The sequence below is a fragment of the Pocillopora damicornis genome, chromosome 13 (assembly GCF_964200805.1).
Source record: "Pocillopora damicornis chromosome 13, jaPocDami1.2, whole genome shotgun sequence".
Classification (NCBI taxonomy): domain Eukaryota; kingdom Metazoa; phylum Cnidaria; class Anthozoa; order Scleractinia; family Pocilloporidae; genus Pocillopora; species Pocillopora damicornis.
The window spans coordinates 20,631,493-20,649,378 of NC_142682.1; the positions used below are offsets into that span (position 1 = coordinate 20,631,493).

The 17,886-nt window shown below is 38.6% G+C and overlaps 4 protein-coding genes across 7 annotated transcripts; 2 read left to right on the plus strand and 2 right to left on the minus strand.

The window, feature by feature from the left end:
• Positions 1–46: 46 nt before the first annotated feature.
• On the minus strand, positions 47–3,704 carry LOC113686891 (uncharacterized). Its single transcript, XM_089191608.1, has 3 exons — positions 3,238–3,704; positions 1,077–2,325; positions 47–704 (listed from the first exon to the last, which is right to left on the minus strand). Exons 2-3 carry the CDS (start codon positions 1,425–1,427, stop codon positions 447–449), a joined length of 609 nt encoding a protein of 202 aa, XP_089047734.1. The 5' UTR covers positions 1,428–2,325; positions 3,238–3,704; the 3' UTR covers positions 47–446.
• Positions 1,512–9,399, plus strand: LOC113686868 (WW domain-binding protein 4). 4 transcript variants are annotated; one of them, XM_027204549.2, is made up of 10 exons: positions 1,512–1,720; positions 4,854–4,926; positions 5,378–5,440; positions 5,754–5,825; positions 6,234–6,357; positions 6,543–6,653; positions 7,140–7,194; positions 7,349–7,403; positions 8,366–8,469; positions 8,832–9,399. In XM_027204549.2, the coding sequence occupies exons 1-10, from the start codon at positions 1,527–1,529 to the stop codon at positions 9,040–9,042; spliced, it is 1,062 nt and encodes a 353-aa protein (XP_027060350.2). In that variant the 5' UTR covers positions 1,512–1,526; the 3' UTR covers positions 9,043–9,399. The 4 variants fall into 4 exon arrangements, with proteins under 4 accessions (XP_027060350.2, XP_027060357.2, XP_027060366.2 ...); XM_027204556.2 differs by having other exon boundaries at positions 6,234–6,342; XM_027204565.2 differs by lacking the exon at positions 1,512–1,720 and adding an exon at positions 4,698–4,783.
• Positions 9,400–9,759: 360 nt separating this feature from the next.
• Positions 9,760–12,094, plus strand: LOC113686851 (histamine H2 receptor-like). Its single transcript, XM_027204528.2, has one exon. It carries the CDS (start codon positions 9,760–9,762, stop codon positions 10,750–10,752), a length of 993 nt encoding a protein of 330 aa, XP_027060329.2. The 3' UTR covers positions 10,753–12,094.
• Positions 12,095–13,907: 1,813 nt separating this feature from the next.
• On the minus strand, positions 13,908–16,013 carry LOC113665226 (uncharacterized). The gene has a single exon (XM_027180899.2). The coding sequence runs from the start codon at positions 15,676–15,678 to the stop codon at positions 14,071–14,073; it is 1,608 nt and encodes a 535-aa protein (XP_027036700.2). The 5' UTR covers positions 15,679–16,013; the 3' UTR covers positions 13,908–14,070.
• Between the last annotated feature and the right edge of the window lie 1,873 nt (positions 16,014–17,886).

The window sequence follows — 17,886 nt, forward strand, 5'->3', positions numbered from 1 at the left end:
GCACTTACAGGAGGGTCTGCACTTACAGGAGGGTCTGCACTTACAGTTTACACCCAACACCATTTTATTATTTTTTTTTTTATGTTTGTTTTCAAAAACTTAAACAACACAGGTACAAGTGACAAACTCTAAAACTATAAGCAAAGCTTTAAAAGAAAACAACAACAACAGCGAGAGAAACAACAGCAAAAGTGTCAAACGACTAGGAAACGGAAAAGTGATAAAACCCACTTCTATTGATGGATTTGTCCTTAAAAATGTCTCGAGTAACTTGTGCTTATGCTAGACCTACCTATATTCTATACTTTGTGCATTACCCTACGAAACTTGATTGAATCTGATCCATATAAAGACCCGAGGAACTTTAACATAAACTAGACTCGTATAGATTCCACGGTGAAGCAAAAAAATCACCACGACCTTCTATACGGAGGTCGTTGCCATAGTCACTTGAGCCACACCGTCAGATAAGGGGAACCGTGTTTGGACGACTTGTTGGGCCAATCAGAATCGCTGCTTGGACAATCGTTAGCATGGCCATTATTTCTCCAGCCGTGCGCCAGAGAACCCTTAGTGTTGACACCCACAGCCATACAGTAGTCGTTCACAGCCAAAATTCCGCCTCCGTGTTTGAGAGACGTGTAAGGATACGATCCTCCATGAAGAGAATAAGGCATTATCCCAAACTCGTGTTGATAACAGATCTATGGACAATAGAAAGAAAATTGAAAGTTCAGAATGATGAATAGGTTGTGGTACAATTTAGGGCTCCAAGCTACTTTTACCAACGCCTTTTGTTAAAACTTATGACAATTTCAAAGACGAGCTTAACGGATTATGTCACAGTCTTATAACTAATAACTCAACAGAATTAGACGACTGAGACAAACTGCTGCCGTATCTTCCATTTTCTTGAAATATTGATTACGGTGGAAATTTTTGGAGAGTTCTACAGCAGAAAACTTCACCTGGTGCGTGTTTTGTGTATTCTAAGGACACACGTCTAATTCAAGACCAAAGCTGCTGTGAATAAAACGCCTTTAAAACAGTTTAAAATAAAAGGCGTTCTTAGGTACCTTTTTGTTTCCATTCCATGCATGCACCAGTACAGGTGTCACAACGGCCTCCTGCACAGCGGATTTACCAATAGCATGATTCCAAAACTTTCCTTTTTCTCTGTTTCCCGGCAGTCTCCACATAACCCACTTGCTTCCCAAGCCATCCATCCTCTCACCACTGGACAACAGAATCGTGTAAGCTGCTTCAACAGCCAGACTGCGAGCATCCATGCAGCCAAAATCTTTATTTTTAGTGATTTTTGGAGTTTTCAGTGCTGCAGTGTTGTGGTTAGACACAAGCCAAGTCTTGTAGATGTTGCCAACTTTGCCACTGATCTTTCCCACAAGAGTCCAGCCTCCATTGGCCATGTCACAGTAAGTCTGCACTAAAGAGCTTCCTTGCAGATCAGTCTTTATCCAGTAAACTCCATTCTTGACGCGCGGTTTGTTATTTGCTAGACTTGCATCATGAATTTGTTTGCAGGAGTCAGCGGGAAGGTTCTTTGTACCCAGGATACTGGTTTGACTGAGACGAATGGGTTCAAAGTTTCCGAGAGTGATATTTGGAGGACCAGCAACCAGGAATCTGACTTTGATGTTGTCATAGATTGTTTAACAGTTGTTTGGAGAAGCGTGACAACCCAGGCCAAACGTTCCACCCGGTATGTTCCAATCATTGCTGACTTTTACATTGTTATGTACGAGTTTACCATCCTGCCATTGTGAGAATCGGTCACCAAGCACTTGGTACTTAAAATGAAACCAAGTATGAAGCGCAAAGGCTCTGGTCCAGGACAACTTTTTCTACTCCCAGTCTCCATCATGTCAAGCTCCACTTCAATATCTCTACAAGAAAATCCCGACTTGAGATACAATGCGACCTCTACATAATCTCTTCCCTTAATAGCCATGGTATCGCCAAGCAACCGTCCATTTTGCACAATCCATTTGCCGTAATTGTTCTTCACCCAGTCCTTCTTTAGGGCAGGGCTCGTGAAATCATCATAAAACGCATACACCCGTCTAGGGTTATCCATAACACTTCCGCTGACTGCATCACTAAGCATTAAAGAGTAAGAGATATCATCAATGGTGTTGGCTGACATACGAGCCTGCAGTCTAAAGTGGACTGTGGCTGACTTTGTCCCCAGACCACTAAGAACGCGGTCTATTTGAACCGGTTGCTGTCCGTTAGCATGGTACTAGACTTGTAGGTCATCTCCATTGTCACGTGTTAATCCTCGATCAATCAGTGCACGATGGTTAACTGGAGACCAATTCAAAACAAAGCCAAAGTTTAATGCCAACAAAATCAATTTCTACAATATTTCTCTTTTAGAAGGTTTCAATGAAAAATAAGTTCTTCTTTCTATTGACTTATTTACCTGCACAAGAAATCAGTCACCGAAAGGTCGAAAAATGGTTTCAGTTTTGAACGGTATTTCAAGATTCATCAGTCCTTAAGCCGTACCGCTGACCCCCTTAAGAAATTTATTGGATCTCATTGTTTTTAAAAATCGTAACCCCTTTGTATTTCGGAAATCATAACCAACCCACACGTGCGGGTGAAATTTTGACTTTCACCCTCTAACTCCCAGATTCAATTTGTAATTCTCCTTACTGTCAACTATACGGTTCTTATAATGTTAGTTCTAAGAATTTAGTATGGGATCAACTAATTATCCCCAAATTTATATTTTTCTTTACTCTCATCACTTATCTGATTGATATTGTTAGGAGAAATTCTGTCTTGGTCACTCATGGGAGTTAAAGGATTAACTGAAAAGTCATGATGATATTTTATGATTTGGGACTCAACAGCATTCTCAACCCCCTCAATACTAAAGCAATCTTCATCGAAAAAAGATAAATATTTTTTTGTGATTAGAAAATCGCTACTAGACCGTATTTGAGATCGTGCTAAACTCGAAGTGAAGTTCATTCAAAACACTGAAATTTGGGATAGTAACATTTAAGAGCTGCAATTTAACAATTTATAGAGATAATGTATCTAGAATAACTAAAAATAATAAATTAAAGTTTCGGTATCTGATGTCGAAAGTTTCTGGATCAATCAACTTACTGTTGTATCACCGAGTCCAAAACTTTTAAACGGATATAATACAGATGATTTATTTGATGATATGGCATGATTTGAGGAATTAAATTTTTTACTTACCTTGTACAGTTATAGTGTAATGTTTAGGCAGAGGAGAGCTTTTTGTCGCAATGTTTATTGCTGTTTTACCACCACGAATGCCGCAAAAACAACTTTGATTTCCACCTGAAGCATTTCCCTTCACTAGTTGATCCAAAAGACGCTGCACTGGTTTCAATAAGGCGATTTCATCTTCGGCAATTCGAGATAATTTTTCGGCATCTTTTTGCATGACGGTGGCTAGATTTTTCTTTTCATTAAAGGTGTTTAAATCAAGTGTTAATTTGTAAATCAGAGAATCGATCTGACTCTTTGCGCGGTACACCTCTCCATGCTTGGTTGGCTGTGTCTTACGAGACGGACTCTTCGCGATTATCAATTGTGACTGGTTTAAAAATAACAATAAAAGGATCAAGGAAGCGATGATGCTTAGTTTGGGCTCCATTCGATGGCGGTGGGATTTGGTGTTTAGTTCAAGTTTGCGCTTCTGTAAACTTATTAGATCATATGCCTTGGTTAAAAGATTTATGCTCTCTTATTGTGACCTCTGAGATAATTTAAGCCCAAAAACTTAAAGTTTGCATGTTATTTTTCGTGCATTGAATGTTTGCTTAAGGTATTTAACAGAAGAATCAAACTGTCAGTAGGGGTCATTTGTCATTGTTTATAAAACAGAAGTTGTGTGACAACTACATCGAGACCTTCCATTTTGAAAAATTTAAATCCTACTGGAAAGGGGGTGATACTAACTTGATCTTAAGTGTGTTTCTTTTCTGTTTGTATCAGCTTAGCTAAGTTCAGCCCCGGGCCGCTTAAACTACTCCTTTGAGCTTAGAATATTGCTTTACAATTATAGATTCGCTTTCTTTCAAAGACTCAATAGATTCATGAATAGATGTCAAAAATCGTGCGCGGGGTGTATGTAAATTCAGTTTATGACAGTAGTTTAAGATAGGTGAATAAAATATTTTTCTGCCACGTGAACTTTAATACTGTTTTTCTTGGGAAATAGGCAAGTCGTTTCTCCGTTTATTTATTCACAGAATGTTCCTCGCATCTGCCTCCGTTCGTCTGAAAAGCAGCAAAGATATTACGCCTGTTCTTATTTTCACGACGATCGGAATCATAGCAATAAGTCTCACAAATCGGTTTCATAGAGACGTCTTTGGTTTAGTAATCTAAATCGTAAACAGCTACATACAGCTATCTACACTGGGTAAGGTGTACCTCGGCGTATACAGCTGTCCACACCACCTAGATAAGATAGAGCTATCTAAAATGTCTACGGCAGATAAGGGTATTAACGATTGTTTACAGTACATAATAGTATCTACGCTGTCTGTAGTATATTCAAGTCATTCAGGTATCTGCAGTGTGGATGGCAGTACCTGCTGTAGACTTCCTCTAGACTGTGTTGATTGGTAATTAGGGGTCATAATTGACTGTTGCATACACGAAGAATGTCTTCAGTCACTGATTTTATATGAAGTATATACCAAGACAGCTCAGTGGCGCCATCTTAATTGTAGTTTGGTGGACTATAACTTGAGGGAATTTTATTTCAGATGTAAGCTAGTGAAGTTATTTAAGTTAAGAGCTAGTGGGGCAATATCTTTAAAATTTGTGTTTCTCTTTAGGGCAGAGTACTGGAAGTCTCAACCCAAAAAAATGTGCGAGTTTTGCAAGTGCTGGATCACTGACAACAAAGCAGTAAGATTTAGTATACGACTAATTAAAAGCTTGAAGAATCATTTGTTTAAATCGTAGTCTTGGTGAATAAAAGAAAAGGAACATTAAAGTCGTCCTGATTATACATGGAATTGTTTGATGAGACCCATGAAAAAGTCTGTATAGCCTGTGTGAAAGCGATGTTAACTTCTATATCTCAATTATTTGACTTCACAACGTCAGGATCTACATCAAGGCCCAAAGGCATATACAGTTGTATTCTCCCTTCGTGACCAGTGATTAAATTTGTTTCGCCAGATTACGACTGACAAAGGATGCTTTCTCTGGTTTAAAAAAAGTGTGTTTTTTTACACTAGTCTTGTGTTAAAAAATTGTCATAGAGGGGTGCCAACACATTAGGTTCAGTTTTCTTGTCCTCTTCTCTGTGAGGCTGAGAGCTGAAAGAAAGTTTCTTCTCTTTGGAAATTTGTAGAGTATGGAGTTTCATGAGAGGGGTAAGAAACACAAAGAAAATGTACAGAAAAGAATTCAAGAGGTAAGGGAGATGTTGTGTGTTTGTTTCCATGATTTTACCCTTTTGAAAGCCTATTTACTTATACAGAAATGCTACAGTGACAAACACTGAGGTATAAAAACTTGTGCACTCGTTAAAATTCCTCCTTGCTAAAAGCAGTCCACTATCAGGAAGAAATGGAAGGGTTAATCTCTTCCTTCTTCAGGCATACTGTTTGTTGTTGCTTGTCTTTGTTTTTGAAACTTCCCTGCCATAAACCCTGCCAATATTTCATATGAAAGAGCTGAGTAGAAGACAGAGCTGCTGTTGGACTTTTCTTTGCTCTGCTCACCAGGTTCAGAAGAAAGGTAAAGAAACTTCTCAGGCCCAGAAACAACTACTGATGGATTTAGAAGCCATTGAAGCAGTATGTAACATAGATATGCTCTGCATTCCTGCAAAGTAGCGTATACATACCAGACCTTAAGACAATTACTTGAAAATCAGAATACTTGAATCACATCTTCTTTTTTCCAATTTCCTTTGATCTCACTGCACATATTAGTTTTTAAGATTTCTTGACTGAAAAATTGCTCCCATCGAGCTTAAATAGCTGTAAAGGCTGGTTTTCATGCTAAAAACAAGGATTTGCTTAAACAACATAAATAGAGGTATTAATCCATTGATTATAAAAAGTGTCCTGTTTCAATCTTCACTTACCATCCAATCTGTAGACAATACTTGGAAATGTATTTCCTACTGCATGATTGCCATCTTTGAGGCTGTTAAACTAGTGTTGTTTTAGATTTCAATTATGTTATGTTATCTCCAATAGGCAGCACTGAAGGCGTATGAGAAAGACTTAAACATTGAGCCATCAAAATCAAAGCCTGAATCAAACACAGAGTCACAAAAAACACAAGCAAATGAAACTTGTTCCAAAGGTGAAAACTCTGTTGGTAAGAACCCATGTGCAACACTCTCCTCAGAAACCCAAGTGTAATGTCCCATCAGGATGGGCCATAGATTTACAAAAGCTGAGGTTTTTTTTAGTGAGGGATTGTTTCTTGATGAACAACTTTTTTATAAGATTGTTGAGAAAGGTGTAGTAACATAACTATAGGCCTCAATTGTCTGTTTATAGGATGTGTCATTTCTTATGAGGGACAAACACCCACTATGCATTGCAACCATGGTTGGAACATTGCTCAAGCACCAGAAGGCTATTACTATTATTACAACACAGCTACACAAGGTGAACAATCCATATTTAGAATTGTCTTTTTTTAAGAAGGTGCTAGATGTATCAAACAATACTTACATGTAGTGTCAAAGCCCAACAATGATCAGTTCAAGTTGGCAAAAACTGGTTGATGGGTTCAGAAATATATAATGCAAACCGTAAATGTTGAGATAAAATGACTACTAAATTTATGGATTTATTATTGATAGGATTGATTTCTTAATTTTACAATTCATATGATTCATTGACCACAAGAATGATTCCTTAAGTTTTGGAATGATTGGTTGACTGATTGTTTGATTGATGGATTGATGGAATGACTGATTGACTGGTTGATTGACAGATTGATTGATGGACTGACTGGTTGATTGACAGATTGATTGATGGACTGACTGATTGACAGATTGAATGATTGACTTCCTGATTATGACTGATTGACTGAATGACTTCCTGATTGTGACTGATTGACTGAATGTATTGCTTGATTTTGATCCCCAGCATCTCAGTGGGAATCCCCCAGTTGCTTATCGACTCCATCAAATCAGGACATGAGGTACAATAGCTTATTAATAAACTTTTGTACTTATAAATGATCATTTTTTTCCATCTGACTTGGTGATGAACTTCTGTATGAAGTTAGAAATGTGTTAATCATTTTTTGCTATTAATTGTCATTATCATACATGTATCTCCTATATCCGCCCAAGAAATGCCAAGGAAGATAAAGCACCGAGCAAAGAGGATCAGAAAAACTCTCAAAATGTAGGTATTGTACTAAATACTGTCCAGAATAATATGCATGTAGTTGGTTGAAAGCAAATTAACACTCTGCTTGTCTGTTCAGCCATAATTGACTCCTTAAACAAATCCATTTTCCAGCTCAGAAACTACATACTGTAATTTCCACTAACCATCCATAATTTCTCATTAAATAAATTGAGAATTAAACTTAATTGTGTTTCAGTTTTGACAATGCTATCACTACATGAATTTATTTAAATGGCAGAGGTGGTTATAAAAACAAGACACTTTCCCATTGGTCAAGGATTATGTAATATCTTACCATAACCTTCCCATCTGAGGTGATTATTATAAATACTGAAGCACTTATTTTCAAAATGGCCTCTGCACATTATGTCCAATGTTGCTGACTTGACTGAAGGAAATGCAATTGCTTTGATGATCAAGTGTGAGTGAGTGACAGTTCTTGAAATTATTTCCTTCTCCAGGCTCAGTGAATTTCTAACATAATCATTATACCTTCTTTGGAATCAGTCAACAATACTCACTTTGTCCTTGGCAAATAATTATTTAATGTGATCAGGTTTATAGCAGATTGTTCCTCAATATCATCTACAGTTCCAAATATGATTTATTTTATTTAACTGTGAGCAGGTCCCTTTACACAAGCAAAGAGCCATCTAAAATTATCCTTACTCCCAAAAGATATCATTTTGGCTTAGTTGGTGGTGGCACTCAATTAGTGTCTGGGAGGTGTGTGTTCAAATCACATTAAAATCTGTATTTTTTGATGCCATTTCTTTAATTGCACTTCAATTGCAAGGATCATTGCCTTGTTTGTTATCAACCGCAAATCAAACTGTCAATCATTTCTTTTAATTGTGGGCAAGTCTTATGGTGACTTTTGCTTTACTCACTGATATCTTTCCCTTAATTATACCATGTTCTGAGATTATTTTCGAAATTTGCCTTTTTCCACACAGAAAATAGAAGAGAATCAAGTTCAGAGAGAGGAAAAGAAACAAGTAAAGAACTCTCCATATGGACAATGGACAACTGTCCAGACATTCGAACCTCCTCCCCAAACGTAAGTGTTATGTTGGTCAGCCATTCTTCATTGTGTCATCTTTGCGATAGCTTGTGACAGTGGATAGCTAGACTCTAATTTTGAGGCTGTAGGAGTTGTAAAAAGAGGGAGTCTGGGCTCCAACTCCAAAGCCAAACAGATTCAGAAATGAAACTAATTGGAATTGTTCACTCGCCTCTCTAGAATAGGCTCCAAATTACCTTCTGAAATACCGAGTGACGCTTAATATTCATCTTCCTTTAGTCCTCATTGATTCTATGAAGCTCTTTCAAATACTGATCTGTTTTAAGTCCTAAATGTGACAGTTATCAATGTGTATTCAATGATATATATGGAAGCAGAAGAATTCCTTCTCTTTGCAGGGCGAAGATTGCTTCTGCCAGCGAAAGCGAGACTCAACAAACCACAACAATCGAACCAAACTCGACCGTAGTAAAATTCAAAGAACGATCAACTCCAAAAATTACTTTCCGTTCAGTTGGCGACGGAAACGAAGTCGCCTTCAAGAAACGTAAACTCAACCCTGAGAAAAAGAAGAACATTCGACAAACAGATCCTAATAAGGCCAGCTGATACTCGATTTTGATCCCATTAAACTGTCAAGGAACTATGAAGAATCAGCAATAAATTACGTCTGTCAATTAATACACAGACTGAATGTCTAGTGATAACGGATCCACCGTGGGATGAGAAGATCATATTGGTATTATAATATGCTGCTAAGGGCTTAGATCTACCTATACAAGCAGGCTAGGTTATCTTTGATATGCTCAAATACCTGAGACAAACCCCTTAAAAGCATTACCAATTATTGTTTATAAACACAGACGCGAATCATACCCACCAGAAGGGTTTATTGACAACGTTTGTATCCCAGACTAGCCTCTGATACTTCTTGACTTAATAAATGTTTGAGTTTGCTTAAATAAATTGCATGAGATTTACGTCTTACATGAAGATTTCGAAAAGGGAAACAAAGTTTGATGCATACTTATTGTTAGACCAAGCCGAGAGGGCACATCAACACTTAAGATATTAACTGATTGACCCTAGGAAAATTGTCTGAAGTGCTGAAGAGAGCGTGATTAGATCTGTAAAGTAAAGAACTTGTTTGGTTTTGACACCAGCCAAGGAGATACAGCACTCGCACCTAATCTACTTAGGACAAGTCAACTAATCTGTGAAGTAAGATTAATGCTTAGCAACGAGATAACATAACATAAATATCTTGGTACTTGACGTGATAAATAGCGCCCTCGAAACAGTGAAAACAAAGCACAGAATAATTCGATGGCGAGCGATTTGGAGTTCAAAGATGATGGCAACGAGACGATGGAAGAAGAATTGATGAACGGATTTTCTGTCCACTTTGATATCTATCCTGTCATTGCTGCAGTATTGATAGTCATCGCCAATGCCACCGCTCTGATCCTGATTCTTCGTAGAAAGAAACTCCAAACTGTGAGCAATGGTATATCAGCAAGCTTAGCAGTGAGTGATATTTTGGCTGGTTTGGTAGGGATACCTTTGTACCTGGCCTGTAATGTCACTCACACTCCATCGTGGTGCCTCTCTAGCGCTGCCTTCTGGAGGTTTGTATCCGTCTCTACAGTTCTGCATTTGACTATTTTGACGTTGCATCTGTTTGCCACAGTGGTTCACGCTTTAAGATATGATTCCCTCTCAAGGCAAAGAGTTTCTGTCTGTCTGGTATGCGCCTGTTGGGTCTGTGCTGCCTTTGTGTCTCTTATTCAGCTGTCTTGGATCATCTATCCGGACGACAATTATTATGAGCACAAGCTTCGAGTTCACCGAATTTACTCCATCGTTGTGATGATCCTCTTCCTCGCTGTACCGTTGGTTACGATGGTTTATTGCTACACACGTATTTTTGCTCTTGTTCGCTTGTACAGAGTGGAGAAACAGGCACAGCTACGGAAGGTTCGCTCTCTTGACGACAACCAAAACCAAACGTTCCCTAATGTTGCATTGAAGTGGAAAGTCGCTGTGGTGTTTGCAAGCATGTTAGCCGTGTTCCTCATTTGTTGGGCGCCATACTTCATCCTGGAACTTATGGAGGACGGTGAAACTCTGGAGTCATTACCTTTTTGGGCAGTGTATTTCATGTTTTACTACACAAGATTCACTGCCTCCGCGATCAACCCAGTCATTTTGGTTCTGGGAAAGCGCGATTTCCAATCTGCCCTCTACGAATGTTTAAGGTGTTGTCTTACCTCAAAGAAAAACAAACGGGCTCGTGGAACAATCGATTTTCTCGTTTAAAACGATAAAGCGACTTAGACAAGAATTGAAGCGTAGAAAGGTGATGACTGATCAGAACAAACGGGTTTGAATTAGTTGTTAAGTGCTGGTAGATGTTAAATCTCCTAACTAGCGAGGACAAATTGTTGATAACAATCTCGAAATATGATCAAAAACAGCGTGTAACAATAGTTTGAATTATAAGCTGAGAACTCTGGAGGGTCCCACATTCATGAAAAAATAGGTTGTTCATTAAGGATCTACCACACATTTTATGACGTCATAACGGTAGTAGTTGCATTCCATTTACGTTGCTTGGTTGAAGTTATGTTTGATTCTCCCAAATGCAACGGGATTACTTTTCTCCTTAATTAAATTTTTAACCTCAAATCGAATTAGCACATTTTTCTAATTTTCCGTGATTTAACAGCATACTCTCACGTACAACTGTACACGCGACCGAAATTGAAAATTTTAACCAAAAATAATTCAGTTACCGCTTGAAAGTAGCGATTCTTCAGTGTCATCGGAGATTTGACTTTGTATCACACGGTGCAATAGATGACAGTGGCACTGTTCAAATTTTGCTGTGGTAAAATCACAACTTGAACCCCAACCATTCTGGTGGCTGTACCCTTTTTTAACAATCGAGAATTACATTTTCTTTTCAGGAAAAAACGCCGGTGCAAATGAAATTTAATTTATGGGATTGCAAATTAGAGGTTTATGTGCCGGTATGAATTTCTGTGATATTTGATATTAATTGGTTTCACTGTTAAGTCGCTGAATCGGAGGACATGCTTGTTTGCGACGGTCTCTCTCTAGCTGGAGGAATTATCTTTCTTCAAGATTACAAATGGTGGGTGGCCACTTATTGTGTAGGTCTGGATTGCCAAGTCTGAAATTCTCCACCTCTAACTCACAGATATATCGATTTATTCTCATTGAAAAATCAAAAATTTATTATACAGAAAAATACAAATTACTAGCGCAAAACTTGAACTGAAATACTAAGCAACCTTTAATAAACCCTCTTAAATAATAATTAACTATTCAAAAGTCTTAATCAAAGTGCTCTCTGAGCAAACTCGTGAATTGACACATGATTTTTTAGATTATGTTTAATGTTATCTGGTTTAGGGAATTTTGTGGTTGATTGTCATATCTAGAGTACGAGCAGTAGTTCAGTGTTCGCTAATGTAGCAAAGAAACAAAGTAACGTTAGGATAAGAAGGCATTACAATTGAAATGATTATGCTATTACATTTGACAAGGTGGACGATGTCATGTGTTCTAAACGTCTATCATTTTTGTTTCTGGTTCAAAAGAAAAGGTTGGAAGTAAATGTGGGTGAAAAGTGAAATTTACTGTCTTTCGTTGTAAATATTAGAAAATCAAGGCAATACTGTCTTAATGAAAACATTAACGATTCCCTCTTTATCAAATGAGACAAACGGGAACGAGTTTTGAGTGATATAACTAAGCCAAGCCTGCCACAGTCATTTTGGATCTCCGCCTGGGTAGATTTAAGTCACGTGCTAGGCAACGTATGTTTATTGCCCCCGCAGGGTTTTTGGCCCCAGAGGGCCAAAAACCCGAGGAGGCACCTTAGGACTCCCCGCGTAATATAGAGGAAGACTGGAGAAGAGAAAATGTAGGTATTTTCGGTAGATCGTAACCAGAAAAAATCTCGATTTGATCGCTTGCACGGCCGCAAGGTATCAACGTTTTTCCCGCAAATGGTCGTGGGCGGCCAGCAAAAACGCGCGCGAGTACTATTGGGATCGGCGTCTTTGATACAAGCTTTGTCCTTGTCGAGATTTCGAGTTAAGCGTCCCTGAAAAGCGTCGAGAAGCGTTTCCAAGTCCAACGGTAAGTGTGTATAGCATCTTTCTAACAATTAAAGGTAGTTTTGAGTTTAAAAGGTGATCAAAATCTGTCAAAAGAGAAACAGTTGTGTGAAGTCTCGATCGAAGGCGGCGGAGGTTCCACAGCTCAGTCAGCTAACGTGAGAACTTAAAGCAAAGAACTTGCAGCATAATTAAAGTATAACCAGATATCAAATACATGAAAAAGTTGAGCTTCTAACTCGTTTGCTTTGATGTTGGATTATTCTCAGAGTTATAGAGTTTCATTTGTGTTATACAGAAGTTAATACAGAAATAATTTCACCGATGCTCAGAAGACAGTGTAAGTTTAGCATTTTGACCGAAAGACTCAGTTAACTCCGATTTGTCAGCCGCAAATCAAGCTTATTGCACAAAGCCGAAAGACTCGGCAATTTCTGGATTTGTCAGAGGCAAGTCTGCCACCTATAACATTCCAATGTCAAAACTCACCCAAGTCCCTACATTCTGCTTCTTCTTGATCGTGAAGAACAAACAAATCCTAAGTTGAACCACACAGCAAAAAAAAACATTCCAAGCACTTCCCAAAACTACATTTTGTACACTTGTAGTATTTTGAGATCCAAAATTATTAAAACCAAAGTACTGAGCCGCAATTCCGTAACAACATAACAGAAAAATTACACAACTGTAAACAACAAGCCCAACTCAAAAAAAAACAATAGAAAATGGTACTGTAGGGCGGGGGCAGCTCTAGTGAGAACTATAACTAGTTTAAACGGTATGATTGCAAAAACTAAGGATACAAAGTACCCACTTGATAAAACAATAAAAAGAACGCAAACAACTTAAATTGATGAGCATGAAGGGTGCGACTTAACTGCTCTCTGGGCGCGTTAAGCACATTAACGTAATAAGTGATTTACTTTGCTCATTCCCTCTGGCGAATCTTTTTATCGATGTTCCTTTCTTTTCATGCTTAACCGATCACTCAAAACAAATGCAAACCAAAATATACTTATATATACAATTCATGTTGCGCTCATTGCAGGCCTCTGAGCGGATTTCAATATAGCAGAGAAAAATATCTAATCTACTTTCTACAATATTACACTTTTTATAGTTCTGTGTGGATAAAACCTAAAAATAACAACTCTAAGAAATTGCAAAAAAAGTTTGAAAACTTCTAAAGTTAGCATGTGTCTGGTAGAAATCACAGGACTGACCTTTATAATGAACCAAAGATTCGGTATCACTATGCACATAAAGCAATTTTGAACCCTAACAATCTCAGGTTTATAAAAATTCTGCGCAGACCGAAAATTCAGTGACATAATTTAACATTTTAATTACACCAAGATATTAAAGAATGACCAGATTGTCAGAAAAACTTGACATGAGCATTTCGTAACACCTCACATAAATTTGATCAATCCTAATAGACGGAAGTTATAAAGTCGTTAACAAAAGCAAGATTTATACGAGAAAGTTTTCAAGTAAACGGCATCTTACAGGGCTGGTTAAGGACTTCCTTATAACGAGCACGAAATAACACTAAGAGACAAAAGCTATTCCATACAGCGATTGGAAATGTATTTACAAGCGCTAACAATATGTGTCTTTTCCATCTTCTTCGCCAAACAGCCATCACAGCCACATTCTGATAACGAGTCTCGATCGCCAGAGACACACTGGTGAAAAACCACTCAATTACCAGTTGAACTGAAGTGTGAACTGCGAAGGTCTTGAGCAACCAAATTATAGAGTTGTTTCCAACGAATACAAAATCATGCAAGTATCTTAGTCCGTTTACATACACCACAGCAACAGATTCAGACAACATACTCAAGATGATGATATCAGCCATGAGTCGTTCGCGACGAGGTGTGCGAAAACTCCCCCAAGGAGCCAATTTCCTTTTCCACAACACATGGAGAACATGATCGACCAACGCCATGATGCTTCGTTCAATGACTTCTGCAACTCCGTGAATAACTCCAAGAATGGCGATAGTCCGGAGATGGTCAAGATCTGCTTGTAAAGCTCGAAAGATAATAGCTGAGCAGTAGTAGAGAGGCGCCAATAACACATAAGAGTATCCTGGATGAGTGATGTTCCATAATCGTTGAACACAGATTCTTGATATTAACTTTATAGCGACCCCCAAGAGAGGTGAAAATAATGCAATTATCAGTCTGCCTGTGTCTTTTTGTTTGAGATACGTTCTATAAAGAATATCCGAAGTAAACATTCCAGAAATAAGGGGCAAGCAAAATGGCACTATCATTTTACACAATAAACCTGTCAGTCTTGGAGGCGGGCAGAACTGTCTCCCGACAATATATAATTGCAAACATATACTGGTGATGAGAAAAGTATATATTGGAATCTGCAATTCAGTGGCTGACGCATAATAAGGCTTTCCAATAACTTGAAGAGAAAAGCGATAACTTATGTCCAAACAATACGCTACAAAGCTTACCAGAATCAGCTTTTTCTTTATTCCTTTGAGCTGATACGGACGAAAAAGAAACAGGAGTGTAACAAAGATCCAGAAGTAATAGAAACTAACGGATATCGCATCAGAAATCGTTTTGATCCACTGCACACGAATTGGAATTGACGAGATGTTATAATCCTGACATTGAAGAATTGTTTTATAACTGACATAGGAGATTTGCAGGTAAACCATGGCAATTAACATAGCTGCAAGAAACGAAATCAACGCTCCAAAGCACATCGATTTACAAACTGTCTGTGAAAAGGATGGACGAAGACGTTTCCAAGTCATTTCTTCCTCCTTAACGTTCTTATCAACCCTTGTCTCCCCACTGTCTTCTGGTAAGAACGCGTTTATAACCTGGACATTAATGTTATGTGCGAAAAAGTTTGAGTTTGTAGCCTCTCTGTCGCTGTACTCTTGGTATATCAGTTCATCAACAGGCTCTTTACACCATTCTCTACCTGTGCTTAGCAGTGGATCGTAGCCAAAAGACTCTGTCGTGAATTCAGGTTCTTCTGGACTGTAGTGTTCTGTAACGCTGCGCGTGAGGCGATACACGATCTGACCAAAAACCTCTATCAGTGTACTAGTAGCCATCCTTCCTTTGAGTGACTAATGTCTTCCACAGCAATATCACCGATCATACATCCACACTCGGATCGGAGGAGGTCCTTCCGGGTCGTAGAAAGCTGATACGCTGCACGTGTAATGAAACAGTCTTGACCAAACACCTCTAAAAGTGTACTGCTTACTATTTCACCTTCATATGCACAACATCTTCCAAAGTGATACGGTGTTGTAATCACAATTCGAACAGATTACCGAGAGATAATTGTCTTACAGAAACTGTACGGCCGCCGCATCTTCAGCGTGTTAATTCTCCGCGATGAAAGCGTAAAGGCACTGTACGCTGTATTTCATGACGTCTTGACTGGTCATTAAAAATCATTAAGAAATACGAGAAATTAGAGCTCTGAATTAACCACTTTCCACATATCGTGTCTGTGTGAAACTGAAAAGTCAAGATGGCAGATCGCCAGTAAAACAAGATGAAACGGAAGCCGTAATTTACTGAAAACATTTTTGAGTTATTTTTTTTTAATATCAAAAAAACGTCTACGTTAGCGTATAGAGAGTGGTATGTTGCTCGCACCAATCAGATCGTTTAGGGTGTGTACCTCGCACCAATCAGATCGCCGTATTAGGGTATGTATCTCGCGCCAGAGAGAGGTATTCAAATTTCAACGAAGCAATAGGGGATTTGGAGAGAGCGGTTCGTAAAATGGAATTATCTTTCAGAATGAGAAATGTTAGCTTTTCTGTGTTTTTAACGTGTATTTTACCGCGCTTTATGAGAAATGCGACACTACTGGACAGATGAAAGATATCAGATTACCTACGGTAAACGTGTTACTCATGCCGTGAAAATGGTGGATAGTTGTTCGAGAAAAAATGGAGTTTTGTGCATTGTAGCACGATTATGGTTATTGTTCCTTCACGACGAGAGTGAGTGGAAAAATTTTGAATCAAATATTGCTTGAGGTGTGGATGAGTAGCACCAAACATTTTGATTTTAGCAGTTCTTTAACGGCAAGCCGGCTGTGTTATAAGATTCGTGATTTGTTGAGTGTGCCGATTTTCTTTTTCTGGATTGGCTTGCTCGGTGCTATCTCTAGATGAATGTCTGATTAAAATTAACTATGGACGTTTTTATGGTTTCAGCTTCATAGAAGCTAAACCGTATTGTCAGCGTGTTGTAAGTAAGTGAGTGAGTACGTAATTCGGAAAGTCGAAGTAATGCCGATGGGACGCGGACTCCTCAGTCGATGGTTTATTGACATGTCCGAAGTATGTTTGCGTAGTTCGGAAAGCCGAAGTAATGCCGATGGGACGCCGACTCCTTAGTCGATGGTTTATTGACATGTTCGAAGTATGTTTGTGACAAGCGTTTGATAATGGTACTGAGAACGAGGTTGAGATTTCACAGTCGATATTTCTTCGCATATCACATGAGCACATGGTGAACGTCAAAGCAACGATTTCCGATCTGTTTCTGGGCGGCGGTGGATTCTGAGGTAAGTTGTCATATATTAGCGATGGTTTTGTACTATTTAACTCTAGGAACAAGACAGAGCTCTCGAACATTGTTTCCGTTGTTTGCTGCTAAAACTTCGTCAAGGATTTTTGACGATTTCTGCAAGTTTTCAAACAAAGTATTCCTGAATCAAAGTGTTTGTTTGGCAATCGTGATGGCAGACTGGCTCGTGTAGCCCAACAGCAGCTTCTGTTGCTCCGTGTATGGCATTTCGTTGTGAGTCTAATTTCTCAAGATGAAAATAATTCCCTTTTGGGAACAAACAATGTCCATTTGGACACAAATAACTCCCTTATGGGAAGTAAACATGTCTTTCGAGACACAAGCAATTCCCTCTTGGGAACTAATAACTTCCTTGTGGAAAGAAAAATCGCCTTTCGGGGCGCAGCATCTGATCATTCACAAGCTAAACAAACGTCTTTGCTTCAGCGATTCGAATTGTTTTGTAAACAGGGGTTCGAGAGAACTGTCTCTGATTCTGACTATGAAAATACAGTTAAGATTATTGGTTGTGATTCACACGATAAGCGAAATTCATCTTTTAGTGAAGTGAGTGTAACTGATGGGCCAGCCAAGGTAAACCTCTTCAGGAAACCTGATTTACGTCGACAATATAGAAATTTTCGACAGCCTTTACGAATGATGGGTCGCAGATCCAGAGATAGAGAGCCATCTAGGATTTCACTGACAAAACTTTTGCGTTTAATGAA